This window comes from Corvus kubaryi, unplaced genomic scaffold (genome assembly GCF_017639235.1).
Source record: "Corvus kubaryi isolate FWS band 111438036 unplaced genomic scaffold, C.kubaryi_AGA036_p1.0 37354, whole genome shotgun sequence".
Classification (NCBI taxonomy): Eukaryota; Metazoa; Chordata; class Aves; order Passeriformes; family Corvidae; genus Corvus; species Corvus kubaryi.
Genome location: NW_024581116.1, coordinates 3,489,789 through 3,505,448, shown reverse-complemented (window position 1 = coordinate 3,505,448; position 15,660 = coordinate 3,489,789). Strand labels below are relative to the sequence as shown.

General features: G+C 44.4%; 1 protein-coding gene across 3 annotated transcripts in view; it reads right to left on the bottom strand.

The window, feature by feature from the left end:
- Positions 1 to 780: 780 nt before the first annotated feature.
- The window catches only part of RUNX2 (RUNX family transcription factor 2), a 215,683-nt gene continuing 200,803 nt past the window's right edge, over positions 781 to 15,660 (bottom strand). For all 3 annotated transcript variants that reach the window (XM_042032803.1, XM_042032801.1, XM_042032802.1), the window contains one exon: positions 781 to 1,668. In XM_042032803.1, the coding sequence (XP_041888737.1) occupies positions 989 to 1,668 (680 nt within the window). In that variant the 3' untranslated portion in view covers positions 781 to 988. The remainder of the gene's footprint in view (positions 1,669 to 15,660) is intronic.

Below are 15,660 nucleotides of genomic sequence, written 5' to 3'. Positions count from 1 at the left end.
TCTGCAAGAGCTGTTCTTTCCAGGGACTCTCCCAGAGCTCCGAGCACATCCCAGCCTTCATCTCCCTGCTCTGGTGCCTCCACCTGTCCAATGGTACCTCACCAGCTGCTCTACAGGTCAAACACCTGGGAGGAGCAAATCCTGGATTAATGTACAAGAGATCTTTCTCCATCTACAAAGAGGATTGTTTAAGGTTTCACACCTTCAATGCCACCTTTAGGCAAACTGCTGCACCTTGGCAATAGGGAAAAGATGGTGAAATGTTGGGATTTATCCATGTGCGCCTGGCTAATTGTTGTAAATTAGCTTGGCCTATTTATGCCCAGGCACCACTGGCAAATAAGCACCTTCAGTTCTCACCTCTCTTGGAGCGCAGGAGGTGGATGAGGCTGTTTGGTGGCTGTTCAGCCCCAGTGCTGCTTAGACAACTATGCTGCTTTGTATTCTGAACAATTTATCATGATGTGTACCTGCGCTGGTAATTACAATTACCCCTGAGATTTAGTGCATTGGGAAGGGCTCCAATTTCAACAGAGCTGTGCCATGCAGCATGGATGGGGAGGGACAGGGAAATTTTTCAAAGTTTCATTGTGTCCTTTGCTTTCTGTGTCCCCTCACATTGCCCAGAGTGGTTTTGTCACCTCCTCGAGCATTTTCTCGTGGGTAACTTCTCACCACTTCAGATTCCCAGCATTTTCTGTGTGAGACCTCACCAGCTCCTACCAGTGTTTATGTGGTTAACGGGTGAGAGGAGGGGAGCGAGTGCATCTGAAAGGAACATGAGAAATATAAACAATTTTATTAACAAGACAACAAAACTATTTTTTAATATATGCTGCCATTTACAAGGGGCAAACAAACAAACAGAAAAACCCACTGGGGAGACGCGGTCGGTGTCTGCAACTGCAGCGAACCCACTCTGATGGTGTGGGCAATTTGGGGAGGGTCCCTTTCCTCTGGCCAACACCATTCCCTGCGAAACCTGGCACTAAGGAGGGGAGGTGCCACTAGCATCCTGCTGGGGTGCCAGGGATGATGCCAGCTGGGTCAGGGCTCGGGCAATGGTGGAGAGGTGGCTGTTCATGGTCCGCAGCTCCGCCAGGATGTCGCTCACATTCGCCGATGCCTCGGAGCCCACGGGCACAGCCTGGGCAGCTGGCGGTGGGGAAGCAGGCCCCGGAGCACTGTTTCCCATAAGTGCTGCCTGGGGATTTTCCTCATGAGAGGGGGGTGGGGCTGGGCTGCTGCAAGGCTTCATGCCTTCCAGGGAGCCTGTGCTTATGGGTGGCTGGTCTTCCTCCTTGCCTTGAATGGTGGCGAGCGTTGCCGAGGCGAGGAAGGGCAGCCAGTTGATGAGGTGGGTGGCACCACTGGGTGGGACAACCGGCAGATAAATCCCAGGGTGCAGGGATGGAGTAGAGGCAGGCGGGGCAGGAAGAGAAGGAAGTCCTGGGTGAAGAGTGGCAGCAGGAGTGGATGTTGATGGTGAAATAGGAGGTGGTTTTGGATGTAAGGCTGCAACACACGTGCGTAATGGGGGTGAAAGTGATGCGGTACCAGTGTCAGAGGAACAGGAGGGTGATGCTGGAGCTGTGAAAGGTCCAGGTTCTTCAGAAGTTGGTGGTGAAGTGGCAGCAGGTGGAGCATCAGGAGTGCGAGGATCTGAATCTGCAAGGAAGATACATCATGAGCCTTGATTCACAGATGTACTTACGTACAGGCTGTTGCCTGCTGTCCCCTCAATGGGACCAAGCCTTCCTTGATGAAAGGGGAAATTTCATCAGCTGGCAGTGATACTCTCTGTAGGCCCATTAGAAAAGAACAGATGTAATCTAAAACAAGAGCCTATTGTAGGTAAGCATGACCTAAATATTATAAAACTAAATTATCTTTCCACTCTCATTCTTCATAAAGCTTCTGGACAGGCCTGAACATTTTTCTGGTTGGCATCTCATAGCTATGAATCAGCTGGTAAGTTACCTACTGTGTTTTCCTGGCCAGTCATGGAACCATGGTAATGTTCTAAGTGACTCAGATGTCCTGTGGAGGTGGGAGAGCTGGATGGCTTCTGCCAGAGCTAAAGTTAATTGCTACTTTACAGGGGGTCTCAGTTTTCAACATTTTGGTTTGAACAGACAGCTCAACACCAAACACAATAAGAGCTACCTGGTGGCCTAGACCCTTCAATATTTTCTTTTAATGTGTGGAAACGTGGCAGTGTTCACACAATCAAACTTTGATGTATATACCTGCCTAGATCCCTTCAGCAACTTCAGATATGAAAATCAAAAAAGAAGAGATAGAAAGAAATTGTTGACACTGGGCATCCAAGCCTGACATTTGTGCCCTCTTGGAAGTAGTTCAGTAGAACTCATTCGATGTCCACTAAGGTCATTAGAAACATTCTTGCTTGGACTAAGTCCATCAGATGCAGCATAGGAAGAAAGAGCAGCCTCTGGAGGATATACAAGGGCTTGGAGAGCCACATGATGGTCCAAGGTGCTCTACTCATCATGCCCAGTTGTTAAATACCTTACAGTAAGGATGATCCTACTTTTATAATAATTCTGAAAGCCAGAAATATAATAGAAAATTTTACCTTTTCAACAGCCTCAAAGATCTGCATAAGTGGAATTACTATACCACGCTGTACATCTTTATTTTAGCACTGGGAACACATTATACAAAAGGTGGTGAGATGCTACAGGAGTGGTCAGTGTAAGACAGATGGATTTTAAAACTACTTTTGCTGCAATTAAGTGCAAATTTTAAGGCAGTGCTGTGGATACAAAGACACAAATTAATAAATTTATCTAGGTTAAAACAACCTAGAGAAAGCCAAGTGCTGAGGTGTTAACACTATGCTGTTATTATTTCTGGCATCTAAAAAATCTGATGTGAGAAATCCACTTTCATTACTGGCTGCTTTGGTGTTCCAGATAGCAAACTAAAATTCTGACTCAAAACCAAAGGTTTTCCCCTGTCATTCCTAATACCAAACCAGTTGGACATGCAGCCAGAAAAAGTCCATCTTTGTCTCACATGGGACTACTATGTTGTTCCTAACCAGACACATATGTTGCTTGGAGAGGATTATGACACAAAACTCAGGCTGCCTTTATGTCCCTGAGATTTTTATGGAGACTTACGGCAGGTTCCTTGAAATGGTTTCCTTCCTTTGTGTATTGGCTTTCTTCCCAATGTGAAGTCCCTGCCTACACAGGCACTCGATCCCTGTCCACTGGAGGTGGGCTGAGAATCCTGGATTTTGGGCTTCCAAAGTGCTATTGATTCACCTTTGGTTTTTCAAAACAAAAACAAAAATAAAGCACAGCTCAAATACTGGTTCCTTTTCCATCCAAACCACCAAAGTTTGCAAGGACTGAGATGAAAGTTTCAGGTTTGGCTGCGCAGTGGTGTTAACCAGAACAGTGTTTATGATCCATATATAGCATGGCTAATCCCTGTCCACATTGCCTGAGCAAACCAAATTAAGTGTAATATTTTTCCATACATTAGAGAGCAGAGGAAGCTTGACAAACCTTGATGTAATCTGGTTTAGCACCATGGCAAATAACTGTCAAAAACGATTCTTAAATGGCCAAAGAGATACTGGGGTTGATACGCAAAGAGTAGCAACTAATACAGACAAAAATAGAGGCAAAAGTCTGGATACCCAAGGCTCTTCCATTTGGCTGAAACCTTTCCAAACAGTGTGGTTTCCCTATCAGAAGCCACAGCTTTGTCATCCCCTCAATCCCTATTTAAGATTTATTTATGTCATGCAGCTTTTAACACAACTTGCTCAGCTTGATCAGGCTCCTGTACTTCTATCTAAGAAATTCCACATGGGTGTCTGGACACTTCCACATGGATCCTGGTGTATCCAGGATGTGTTGGAGCTGTTGCAATGCTCAGATCATAGAACCCAGAGTGATTGATGGTTGGGATGGGTCTGACCCAGCTGTTCAGCATCCAAAGACTGCAGAATCACAGCATCACTGAGGCTGGGAGGGACTCCTGCAGACTGTCCAGTCACAAACCCTGCCCAAAGCAGTGTCAACAATTTTTTCTCCATGGTCAGAATCGCTGGAGTGTGTTTAAGAAAGCCCAGTTATATGGGAGGTCTGAGTAGGAAGAAGCATGGAGCAAGCAACTACAGTTGTGTGTGAGATATAACAGGATTTCTCTTTATTTCCTTCCTCTCTAATGCTGGTTTTTCTTCTCTCATTGCAACTCATCACAACTTTAATGTTTGATGATTTTCACTTTTTTTGTACAGCCCTCACAGAAAGAGTCTTAACTGGAGCATCCAGGTGCACTATCACTGGTGGGGGTGTTCAATCCACATCTAGACAGAGCTGGAGCTAATTGGGGTTGGATGGATGCCTGTAGAGAAGAGAGATGTTGAACACAGGGTGCTCAGACTAGTGCAGCTACCTTCCCTAAAGGTATCAGCCCACCTGTGCCTGGTGAGTCAGCATCCTCCAGAACACCCAGTCTACAGAAGCTGGGTGGATGCTGTAACCTACTCCCACATGCAAAGACTGACTGTTCAAGGCAGGCTTGTAGCTTAGAAGAAAATTTATATCACCAGCTGGGGAAGTTAATACAGGACTCAGAAAACCTGGGTTGGGATCAAATTCATGCTAAACTAAAAATGCTTGGTGAAGAAATTCCTTGGAAGTCCCTGCATTTTCTGTGTTGCATATAGAGGGAAAGCCCCCTAAATGAAGGCTTAGACACATAAGATGTACCTCTCTGAGCAGCCTCAAGAGTCACTTCTTTTATATTGAGTGCACAGGCAGCTTTGCCTCATACTTCAGGAGGATTATTTTACTGAGATGGGATTCCAGTCACAAAATCACAGAATATCCAGAGCTGGAAGGGACCTACAAGGCTCATTGAGTACAAATCCTGATCCTGTACAGGTCCACCCCAAAAATCACACCATATGTCTGAGAGTGTGTTGTAGGTTTTTTTTGAGCTCTGTCAGGCTTGGGGCTGTGACCACTTTCCTGGGGAGTCTGTTCCAGTGCCCAACCACCCTCTGGGTGAAGAAACCTTTCCTAATATCTAACCTAAATCTCCCCGATACAGCTTCATGCCATTCCCTCGGATCACCTTTAGCTTATCTACACAGTCACTTCCCAAGCCTTTCTTTGCAGCCAGTGGATTAAATATGTCTATCATCACTATTGCCTGAATGAGAGAGGTTTGTCCTCATCACTTGGCTGGGAATAATTTTGGATAACTAACTTGAATGTGGATGTCATGATCTGAAAATGCCTACATTGCAAAAGAGAACTATACCAGTGCATAAAAATGACCGCCCATCTTAAAAACATTCCCTACCTTCCTTATCTACTGTGGATCTCCCAAAGGGAAAGCCATTGTACATCCTTGTGTTACCTATTTGAAAGCAGGAGGAATTTCCGCTCTGCCACCTCCAAGAGGATCTCAGGGTGTCCAAAACTCATGGGACTGTAAATAGCGCAGGTAATTCACTAATGAGAGGAATCAGACGAGTACCTCCAGGAGAGGATTTCCTGGTACTTGTCGTGCTCATGATGATGGATGTGACCAAAAGATTAATGGTCTTCCCTGTGAGAATGGCAAACTAAAGTTATTTTAAATGCATTCAGCTGTATGAGATGATCACATATTTAACTTTAGAGGCAGCCTTGGCTATCTAAGCTGCTTTTGTTTGACTACTGATTTTATCTGCCTTGCAGCCAAATTGCTGTAAACTCTGATTCCTTAGTCTTTTGTCAGCTAACAAGGGAAAGGTCTGTGAAGAAGAATTCTTGAGGGAAAAGAAGGAGCATGACTTTCCACGGATTCAGCTCATCTAACATTAGCCCTTTAGCTGGCATCTAGCGTGAGACAGTTGTCTTGGCTCCAGTCAAGAAAGAAGCACCTCTGGGGTAAAGCCATTCCAAACTATCAAGTCCCTAAGTGGGGTGAAGGATCATGCTCTGAAGTGTCCCTCCCCTCCCAGAACTTCTGGTAAGAGTAAGTCAGCTACCTTAGATGGGCTTCTAAATGGCTCAAGTTGGGTGAGCTGGATTCCTCACTTTATTTGTAGATGTAGCAAGTAATTTCACAGAATCACAGATTGGATCAGGCTGGAAAGGACCATGGTGGATCATCTTGTCCATGCCCCCTGCTCAAGCAGGGTCATCCCAGAGCACAGGATTGTGTCCAGACATTCCTGGAATATCCCCAATAAGGCAGAATCCCCACCCTCTCTGGGCAATCTGTTCAGTGCTTGGTCCCTGCACAGGACAGAAATTCTGCCTCATGGCCAGGTGGAGTTTCCTGGGCACCAGTTTCTGTTCGCTGCCTCTTGTCCTTTTTCTGAGCCCCACAGAGCAGAGCCTGGCTCAGTCCTCTTGGGATTGCCAATTTCCTATCAAATCTCAAGAGCAGATGGTTAATGCTGGCTCTGTGTTCCCTTGGAAAGCACAAAACCATGTAGATAGGGTTTAAGACACAGGAGAATAGAACCTGAAGCCCCCAGAGTGCTTCAAGGAATCAGCTTGTGGTTGAGAAGGTGATAATCTTTCAAGTGAGTCAGGACCAAAAAGCAGTCTATTTCAATAGTGCCAGTCCTTTTTTTATTTATTCAAATAACCAGTACTTCAAGGGGGCTTATAGAAGTGAGGAAGAACAACTTTTAAAAAGGGAAGATAATGATAGAAAAAGGGGGAATGATTTTAAACTAAAAGAAGGGGGATTCAGACGAGACATCAGAAGAAATTTTTTATTCAGAGGGTAGTGAGGCACTGGAACAGTTTGCTCAGAGAAAACGTGCCTTCCCTGGAAGTGTTCAAGGCCTGGTTGCATGGGGCTTTGAGCAACCTGGTCTGGTGGAAGGTGTCCCTGCAATGAACAGAGAGGTTGGAACGAGACAGTCTTTAACCTTCCTTCCATCCCAAACTGTTCCATGATCCTATGATACTGTGATTCAATGATAAGGGTATTGAGATGCTGAAATGAGCCTCTTTGGTGAGACAGTGACCTGCAGGAGGCCTCTGTGCCCTGTCCTTTCTGCTCAGGTTTGTGCAGCTGCTCTAAAGCTGTCGGTGTCTGTGTGCGTGCCCACGGGACTGAGTGCGTGCACGCTCCCCCTGCATTTCGCAGCTGCTTCCCAAGAAAGTCTAAATATACTCCTGCCTCCGCTTTCTGGTGAGAAGTGAAACTCAAGTCCCAACAGCTTGTGGTAAATGAAAGCCCAAGAGCAGCATGTGCGTCACTGAGGGCGGTGCTGCCTTTGCAAGGAGAAAATCCATCTTTGGGATCTGAATCTGAAGCCAACCCTCCTGCGCTGCTCAGGTTTGATTCAGACGGAGTGACATTGCTTCCCACTGCCAGGCTGAGTGAAGCTTAGAAGGGTTTTAAGCAAGATTAGAAGGGATTAAGTCACCATCTTGGGTGAAGAGGCCACCAGACATTACAGTGGAGTAGGTCTGAACAGAAGCATCAGTGTGAGCACTCCAGGATTGGTGTTTGCATACATGTGATTTCAGAAGCTGAATTTGGCTCTAGATATTATTTTGGCTCTAGTCTAACCTTTAATTAATTAATATAAACTAACTCTGAACACTCACTTGCTTTTGGGTGAGCTGCTTAGAAGTGCATAGAAAATTCATAAAAACGTTAGGCAAGCTTATTGTTAATTATTTTTTATATAAAGCAAATAACATCTGTGTCCTACGAACCTGCTTCTCTCTTAGTAGGTAGAAAAATACCAAAATATTTTATATATTGAGATGCTGCTGCCTTTAATGACAGAAGTGTTTTTATGTAATTAAACATGCCTGTTCAAGTCAGGAGTTTTGTGCAAAATATTGATTTGAAAAGAAAAATAGATCAGAGTATTCCAAATCAACCCTATTCCTCTGGTTTATGGCTTCTGCATTAAAATTATTTTTAAAGGGGTTTTGCAAATAATTGCAAATAATTGTAGGTTACGAGAACAATGCTGTAATGGAGCACGTGGCAAAGTCTTCCAGAGTCCATGACATTTCACCAAAAATACCCCAACTCTGTCTCTGTGCTGTCAAACTGGTTGAGTCATTTCAGCAAGGCTTCTTCCTCTGGCCTCTTGCTTTTTAAGCAGACTAATAACAATCCATCTACTCTACAGATTTTAATTCACTTAAAAGTTTTTCTGACTTCATAAACTTGTGCATCTCTTTGGAATTTGTTTCTTTTTTTTTTTAATTGTGGTCTGTTTTGGGGTCTGTTTCTCTTCTTTCAGGTACGGTACACCAGGCTTAGCTGGACTGAGCTTTATGTGACTAATCCCATTATGACTCCTGTGGAGTTGTGCTCTTTCAAAATTTCTTGAGTAATAGTCTGTTATGAGTACATACTTATTCCCATGTCATGCGAACAAATTTGTTCTCACAGTTTGTCATGGGCCATCTGCTTTTTCATCTTTGTCCCTGGCTTAATTTCAGTGAGATTTTATTCACTTCCTGACAAAATGTGTGTTTTTACACTCATTTGGGACCAGATTTTCCAGGAACCTGAGGTCCTTCTTTGACACCTAAGGGACAGAGCCAGACTTTTTGAAGTGCTCTGAAGCTCCTGTTATTTCTGAAAACAGAAGAGTCCCTAATGATGCCCTGACATCTCAGTGTGGGGAGGGAATGGGAAAAGAGGAGGTAGGCACGTTGGAGAGGTAATATTGCTGGGCAACAGGCAATTCCTCATGACAGTGCTCATTGCCTAACATATTTTTCCTGGTGTGCTCAAAGCCCTGCACAGATGAGTCCCACACTGGCTGCACTTTTTGGGGGCCAGACTGAAGCACATAAAAAATGAAATGGCTTGATGGAAGTCCATCATGGAGCCAGGAGCAAAGGCCACTTTCATCTTCCCCATCAACCAGCATTGCCAATGCAGCCCTCTGATGGCTCCTTTGCCCTCTACTTCTATTAATGCAACTTCTCTCCCCTTTGCAGCACAGAAGAAAAAGCACAGCAGAAAAATCTGTTGTGCCTAAGGAGACTGCCAGCCCAGCCCTCCCATGACCATGCAAGAACATCTTCTCCACCCACATGTGCTCCCTTCCCAGCAACTTATAGAGGATGGCAAAGTCACTTAGGAGACTTTTTAGGTCCTCTGAAACTAAAATAAGACTGACAACTACTTCTGGAGAGCCAAAAGAAACAGGAAGGAGAAGAAAGTAGTATAATTGTTCAGACCACTTTGTCCAGACTGCCTTGTATTTTGCCTCTGTCAATGGTCAGTAAATGCTGCCTCCAAGGAGGTATCAAAAAATCTTCAGTAACAGCTATACCATAGTCCATTGTAGGAAATTTTCCTCATGTTCCATTAATGAATCAGGTTTTTGGCCCAGGACAGATGTTTACACTATCAACAATCACCTTTGATGAAGGCCAACAGATTTGATTTAAGATCAGGCTCAAAATGGACTGCAACTGCATGGACTGCAGCTGAAAGAGCTTGTGTGTAATTACATCTCTGGATCTGGCTATTAGCTACACCAAAGGGTTTTTCCTGTTTTGAAACAGACAGCTTTTTCAACACGTGTAATTCTTCTGAGAGTCTTGTTTTCTTTCCTTAATAAGTACTATTGTCTTTCTAAATGTCCCTATTATGGTCTTATTGGCATTGTAAACATCCCATGTTTTTTTTATTATTTTTCTTTTTCCTGTTTCTTTTTTTCTTTTTCTTCTTCTTTTTTTTTTTTTCTCATCCTTTGGCAAGGTTTTGGCAATTAAATCCTACAGCAGTGAGTTTCTCAGGTTAGTTTTGCATTGTGTGAGGAAGTTTTTCCATTTATGCAGCAAATTTTTGATGCTGATCAGCCAGGAACATTTTCTCTAAAACCACCTGTGTGCCTACTCTTTGTGGCTTTCCCAATTGCACTTCCTGCCACATATGGCCCTAGAATAAGTCCATGATCCCATGACATCAGCAGGTACTAAGAGGTACAAAAGAGATTTGACAGGATGTGTATCTTTTACCTTTAAACAAAAGGATCATAGAAATCATTAAGGTAAGAAAAGACCTCTAAGATCATCAAGTCCAACCATTAACCTAATAGTGACAGGCCCACCACTAAATCTTCTCCCCAGCTGCCACATCTACACATTTTTTGAATGTTTCCAGGGACGAAGATTCCACCACATCCCTGGGCAATGTTCCAATGACTGACAACCCTTTCAGTGAATAAATTTTTCTTAATGTCCAATCCAAACCTCCCCTGGCACAACTTGAGGCCGTTTCCTCTCATCTTATTCCTTGTTACCTGGAAGAGGAGGCCAACCCTCACTTGGTTACAACCTATTTCAGATTGTTGTAGAGAATGAGAAGGTCCCCTCTGAGCCTCCTTTTCTCCAGGCTCAGCCCCACCAGCTCCCTCGGCTGTTCCTCATCAGGCTTGTGTTCCAGATCCTTCACCAGCTCTGTTGTTCTTCCGTGGACACACTCCAGTATCTCAGGATGAGGCAACCAGGAACACTTATAGAAACAAATCTTGATGGTCCAGATATTTTAAGTTTATTTTTCTTTGCTGGTTTGAGATTGGTTTAATTTCTTTACATATATTCTCTGAAGGCTTCAAAGCAGATTCAGATGTTAATTAACCAAAGATAGTTATATTTTCCTGCTGGTTTTTTTCCCAGGAAAAATATGAGACACACCATGCAATCTTATGGTTTTAGTAGCCAGTGAGTCAAGTCTGGAAATTTGGTTCACATGAGTCAACGAGATTTCAGGTTCCTACAGAGAGTCCAGCAAGGACAATGTCCAGCCAGCAGTGGATAGGCCTCTTTTGCAGACACCATATGGCTTTTCTTGGGCTGATTCATGAAACAAACTGCATCCAGGCTGGGTTACCTTGAATCTCTTCCATGCTGTGCTTTTTGATGGTTTGTCTCTCTCAAAGGCTTGTCACAGCTGTGTTCCCCACTGAAACACAGGAACTATGTATTTTCCTGGGTATTTACCATCCAACTGCCCCAGCACAAGGATTCTGCTGAGCATTAGAGTCTACATAGCAGAGCAGTGGTCTAGCAGTCCTTATCTTGTACTATCTCTCAAGCTGTGGAAACTCACTACTTAAATGGAAGAGACAGTGAAAAAGAGAGCAGAAAGTCCCCTCTCCCACCTTAGGTTCTTTAGAGCAGAACCAAGGTTGTTGGTTCTCCTTAGCGAGGAACTTTTACGTGGAACAAAGGCTGAGTAGGAGGCCATGATTAGACACATCACAAAAGACTGTCTCTGCAAGATGAGCTTGGCTGTTGCTCTGCCTAAGAGTTTGCAGGCCAAAACCTGTTTGTCAAGCTAAAAGTGGACACCTTGACTATACAATAAAGAGCCCCTCAGTGATCTGAGGATGACAAGGGAATGATCTTGCCACAAATATGCAAGAAAAGTAGGAACTAACTCATATAATTGATTAAATTTTCATATATTTCCCAGCATGTTTCACCCCAGAGGCATGGTGCCATTTTTAGGAAAATAATCTTGTAACGAAAATCCCCTGAAACTGCACAGCCTGAGGTGATTTTTATCGTCTTCATACACCAAGGAACCACAGAGACCATATCTTTTCTGCTGAGTTAATCTGGGTGGGAGACAGCCATATCTGAACACCTGAGTTATGCCAGTCTGGACATGAATTATTTCCCTGAATGACCCTACTGCTCCTTTGCTGTTTGTGAACTTTCCTGAGTGTACCGGGAGTTTCAGACTGGAGGAGGAATATCTCATATTTTTTTGTGCTTAGATACTCTGCTTTCCCAATCTCTTGAGACAGATGTGGGAGAACTTGTTTACTCCAAGGAAAGGCTTTCAGGAAAGCCCTGAAAGATTCAACTCACTCGTGATCAAATCTGAGTCCTTACTGCAAAAAGGATGAGTGCCAACCCATGGCCAGACCCAGGCTGCGTATCCCCTCTGCAGAGCTCCCAGCCTGAACTGAAACTACTTCCCAAGCCTGAAAGAAGTTTGAAATGCCCATGGAGTCAATGCCTTGGAGATGTACCTTTTATCCTCTTTCACTTCAACTGCTCAATATGCCCAGGCAGTTGTGGCAGGCATCATGGAAATGCTGTCTTCACAAAGACATTTTGTCTCCAATAACATTTTCATTTTACACCCAAGTCTAGCCGGAGGTGAATTCTTTTGTTTATTGAAGAGCCACAGCTCCTTTGGAACAAAATGTTCTCCTGTAAGCCGGGTGAGATGCTGGTTTTATTGAAGAACAGTCCTGCAGACCAAGACAATGCTGTACTTCACTACCCCTTTTGAATTACTACTCTGTCATTTCCCAGAGGAGCATGATCGGCCGACCACTAAACTCTGCTTTAAGATCTTATGCCCGATCTAAATGAGACAGAATGAAGCCCTGGAGAGATTTCAACCCTTGCTTTGTTGAAACAACATTGCTTTGTTTGGAATGCATTTGCCTTTGTACTGGGGAATGAAAATGTAACCCAGTGCCCAGTTTTGAAATACATAAATACAACACTTTTGGTAACGTAACATATATAAAGACAGCCATAGCATATGCTTTTTCTTACACTTCCTTTTTCTTGGGGATCTTCAACCAGTTTTGAAACCATCAAAGCCTGAGCTCTGTAACATCTCAGTGGAGGATGAACATATCATGTCTGTGTTTCAGGCTAGCATGGTGACCCAGTTAGGAAATCTGTAGCAGACACGAAATGAAATCCAGACCTGTGCTTGCAACAATGAACTTAGCCTTCCCCTGTGCCCAGTTGGATTACACAAGCCAGGAGCCACCCAAAAGTTCATGACACCCACTCACATCTCCAGTCAGTGGTCACCACCATTTGGGTCCCAGGTCTTTCCTGGGCTTTACTGTAATACCCTTAGATTATGAAGAGATTTAGAGTTATGATCCAAATCATCCAACCCAGGTTGAGTCCTGGAAACAACTGAGACAGTTGGACTTTTTCCTACCCCTTTCTACAAATTCACTGTTACTTCAGTGCATCTTGGGGCAGAAATTTCATGAATGCAGGCCCTTGCTGTACCATTAACTGGTGGATGAAACCACACCATCAGCAGCTGTGGAACAGCCGTCAGAGAATTTGAGGGGTGTTGCTTGTGACAAGAACAAAAGAACTAGACTAGGAGGTTCCGAGTTCCTCATCCCTCCATCCTTCCCACAATGTGTCCTCCCGAATAACTAAGTGGAGGAGGCATTTGCCCACTCTGAGAGCAAACAAACCTGTCAGTCCTGCCCAAACAGAGGTGCTCTGTCTCTCTGTCTGAGTCCATGTCCTTTGATCACCATGGGCACCAACTCCTGTCTGATATTTTGGGCTGTGCAGGGTGGGCTTGTTCGCTCGCTGGGCGGAGGGAAACACCTTGTCAGGACAGGAAGGAGTGATTCAGCCACTCCTCACTCTGAGTCAATATTTACCCAGAGGCTCTGGGTTTGGGGGAGGGATGGTCTCTCTCCAGGGTCACATTCCCACCCTCCTGAGTGAGGTGGCTGGAGCCACCAGTCTAAGAGGGTGCTAGCAACCTTCTCCTGGGAGCTCAACTGCTTTTTCTAGGCTGTCTTTGGATGCAAACTGACATGCTGTGGCTATGTCTCTTTTTCTTCTAATTGTAGTCTGAAGCTTTCCTTAATGGGACAGAGAAGTCTTTGAGACTGGAAATGTGCTTTTCTCTTTGTTTCTGGTAAGACATAACACTGTCCTCATGGGACCGCACTCCAACAGGGATATTTTAGTTCTGCCTGGCTCCACTTCTTGCTGGCCCGCGGTCTGATTGCTGTTTGTCACTGGGACTGCAAGCGCTGGGGAACAGAGACGGCCCTCACTGCAGCTGCTCTAGTAGGCTGGAGCCCTGAATTTGGCTGGGCTTCCCAAGCATTTCCACGAGGCAAATAGTAACATTTCAGCTGGACACTGTATTTCTTGCTAACATTCCTAAGGGGCCGTGTTGTGCTGCCTTTGCCTTTTCTCCAAGTTAGATGCATTGCTAGATTTCACCCCGGGGTTTGTTGTGTCCTGCTGGTGGATGATTATATTCCTCTATTTGAGACATTGAAGATGAAAGAGCAGATGGAGATACCCTTTTGCTTGGACCCTGATATGATTTTGTGAAGATGTTGAAAATGTCCCATCCTTAAGAACTTGGTCTCTTTTATACTGGTGTAAAACAGGAATAATCCCATTGGCACCAGTGTCATTTACACCAGCGTAATCATGGGAGAAGGAGAAGAAATAGGCCTGCAGGGATTTTTTGTTTCTTTGGGGGGAACCATGCTGACTGTAAAACCACAGCAAAATTATTTTTAAATGAGAAAAATTTCTTTAAGACAGATCAGCCTCTTAAAAAGAGAGACAAATGGAATGAAACTCTGCAGTTCAGAAAGTCCTGCGGTATTTGGGAAATGGGGCAGTTTGCTGTAAAGGGAGGAGTAAACAGCCAAAGCCAGGAGAGCTGCAAAAAGAGAAAGACCCAGAAAATTAAGCTGCTTATGAATTACATTATCAAAATTTCTCAGAGCACAAGAGATGAGCTTGTAAAGGCAAGTTTGTTCTCAGCACATGCGTGGAAAAATGTAAACCTCAGTAAGAACCACTGAGTAAACCTGAGAAAAGAAAATGACTGTGCCTGGAAATGTTTAGGGGATGGTGTTTGTCAATTAATGAACTGAGAGGCCACCGTTTGCAGTTCACTACACAGCAAAGGCATCTACAAACTAAGCCCAAAGAAAGAGATTTTTTCTTTTTCCCCAGTAAGAGGAATGCAGGGACACTTTGCTCTGTGTTTCATCTACAACTCATTTTTTTCTTTCCTAAAACCTGGTGATTATTGAGAAGAGAAAGTTTGCTCCAAGTGGCTGGGCAAGGGGTTATGATTACTCACACCACCAGGTTCCCATTTGCCTTCAGGTTTGTTGATTTTGATGACAAGCCTTTACCACTCAGTTTCTCAGTTGTGTCAGCAGCTTCCCCCAACAGCCCAGTGATGCTTTTTGTGTTAGGCTGTGCAGACAGGAGAGCAGCTCCAGCCAAAAAGCACACATCGAGTTCATACTCCCTACTGTAAGAAACCTCGGAGTATGTCTAAGTTTGGATCCAGCCTCATGGTTTGGACTCATCTCTAATAGAAATACGTAGATATCTCCAAAAACATATTTAAATGGGAAGAGGAAGTTTTCCAAGGACACAGTACATGTACCTTGTTAGGGAACAGCTCTTCTCCAGGCCAAGAAGCTTCTTTCTATTCTGGGGAAAACACTTGCTTTATGTACAGAACTGCCTTAAAAAGGGAAGGGAGGGGGATTCTGGCAGCATTGGGAATCTTCAGCATGCTGAAAGGAAGAAATGCCAAAGGGTCGGCTGCCTTGTAAAAGGAGGGCTGCTTGATTAACTTTATGGAAAGAAACTGAGCTGTAAAAAGACAGCATTTTGTGTTTAACACAGACTGCAAGCTGGGAGCACAGCCAGCTGGGTAGCCTAAGCTATCCCAGGACTATCAGGAGACCAAGGTCAGAAGGAGCCTGGATGTTACCAGGAATGCAATGAGAGACAGGCTGGTGAAGGGGGGATGTGGAGGAGCCAAGGTGCAGTTGCTGAAATTCATAAATGACTCAACAAGGAAACAAATTCATGTAGGATCCTGACTTGC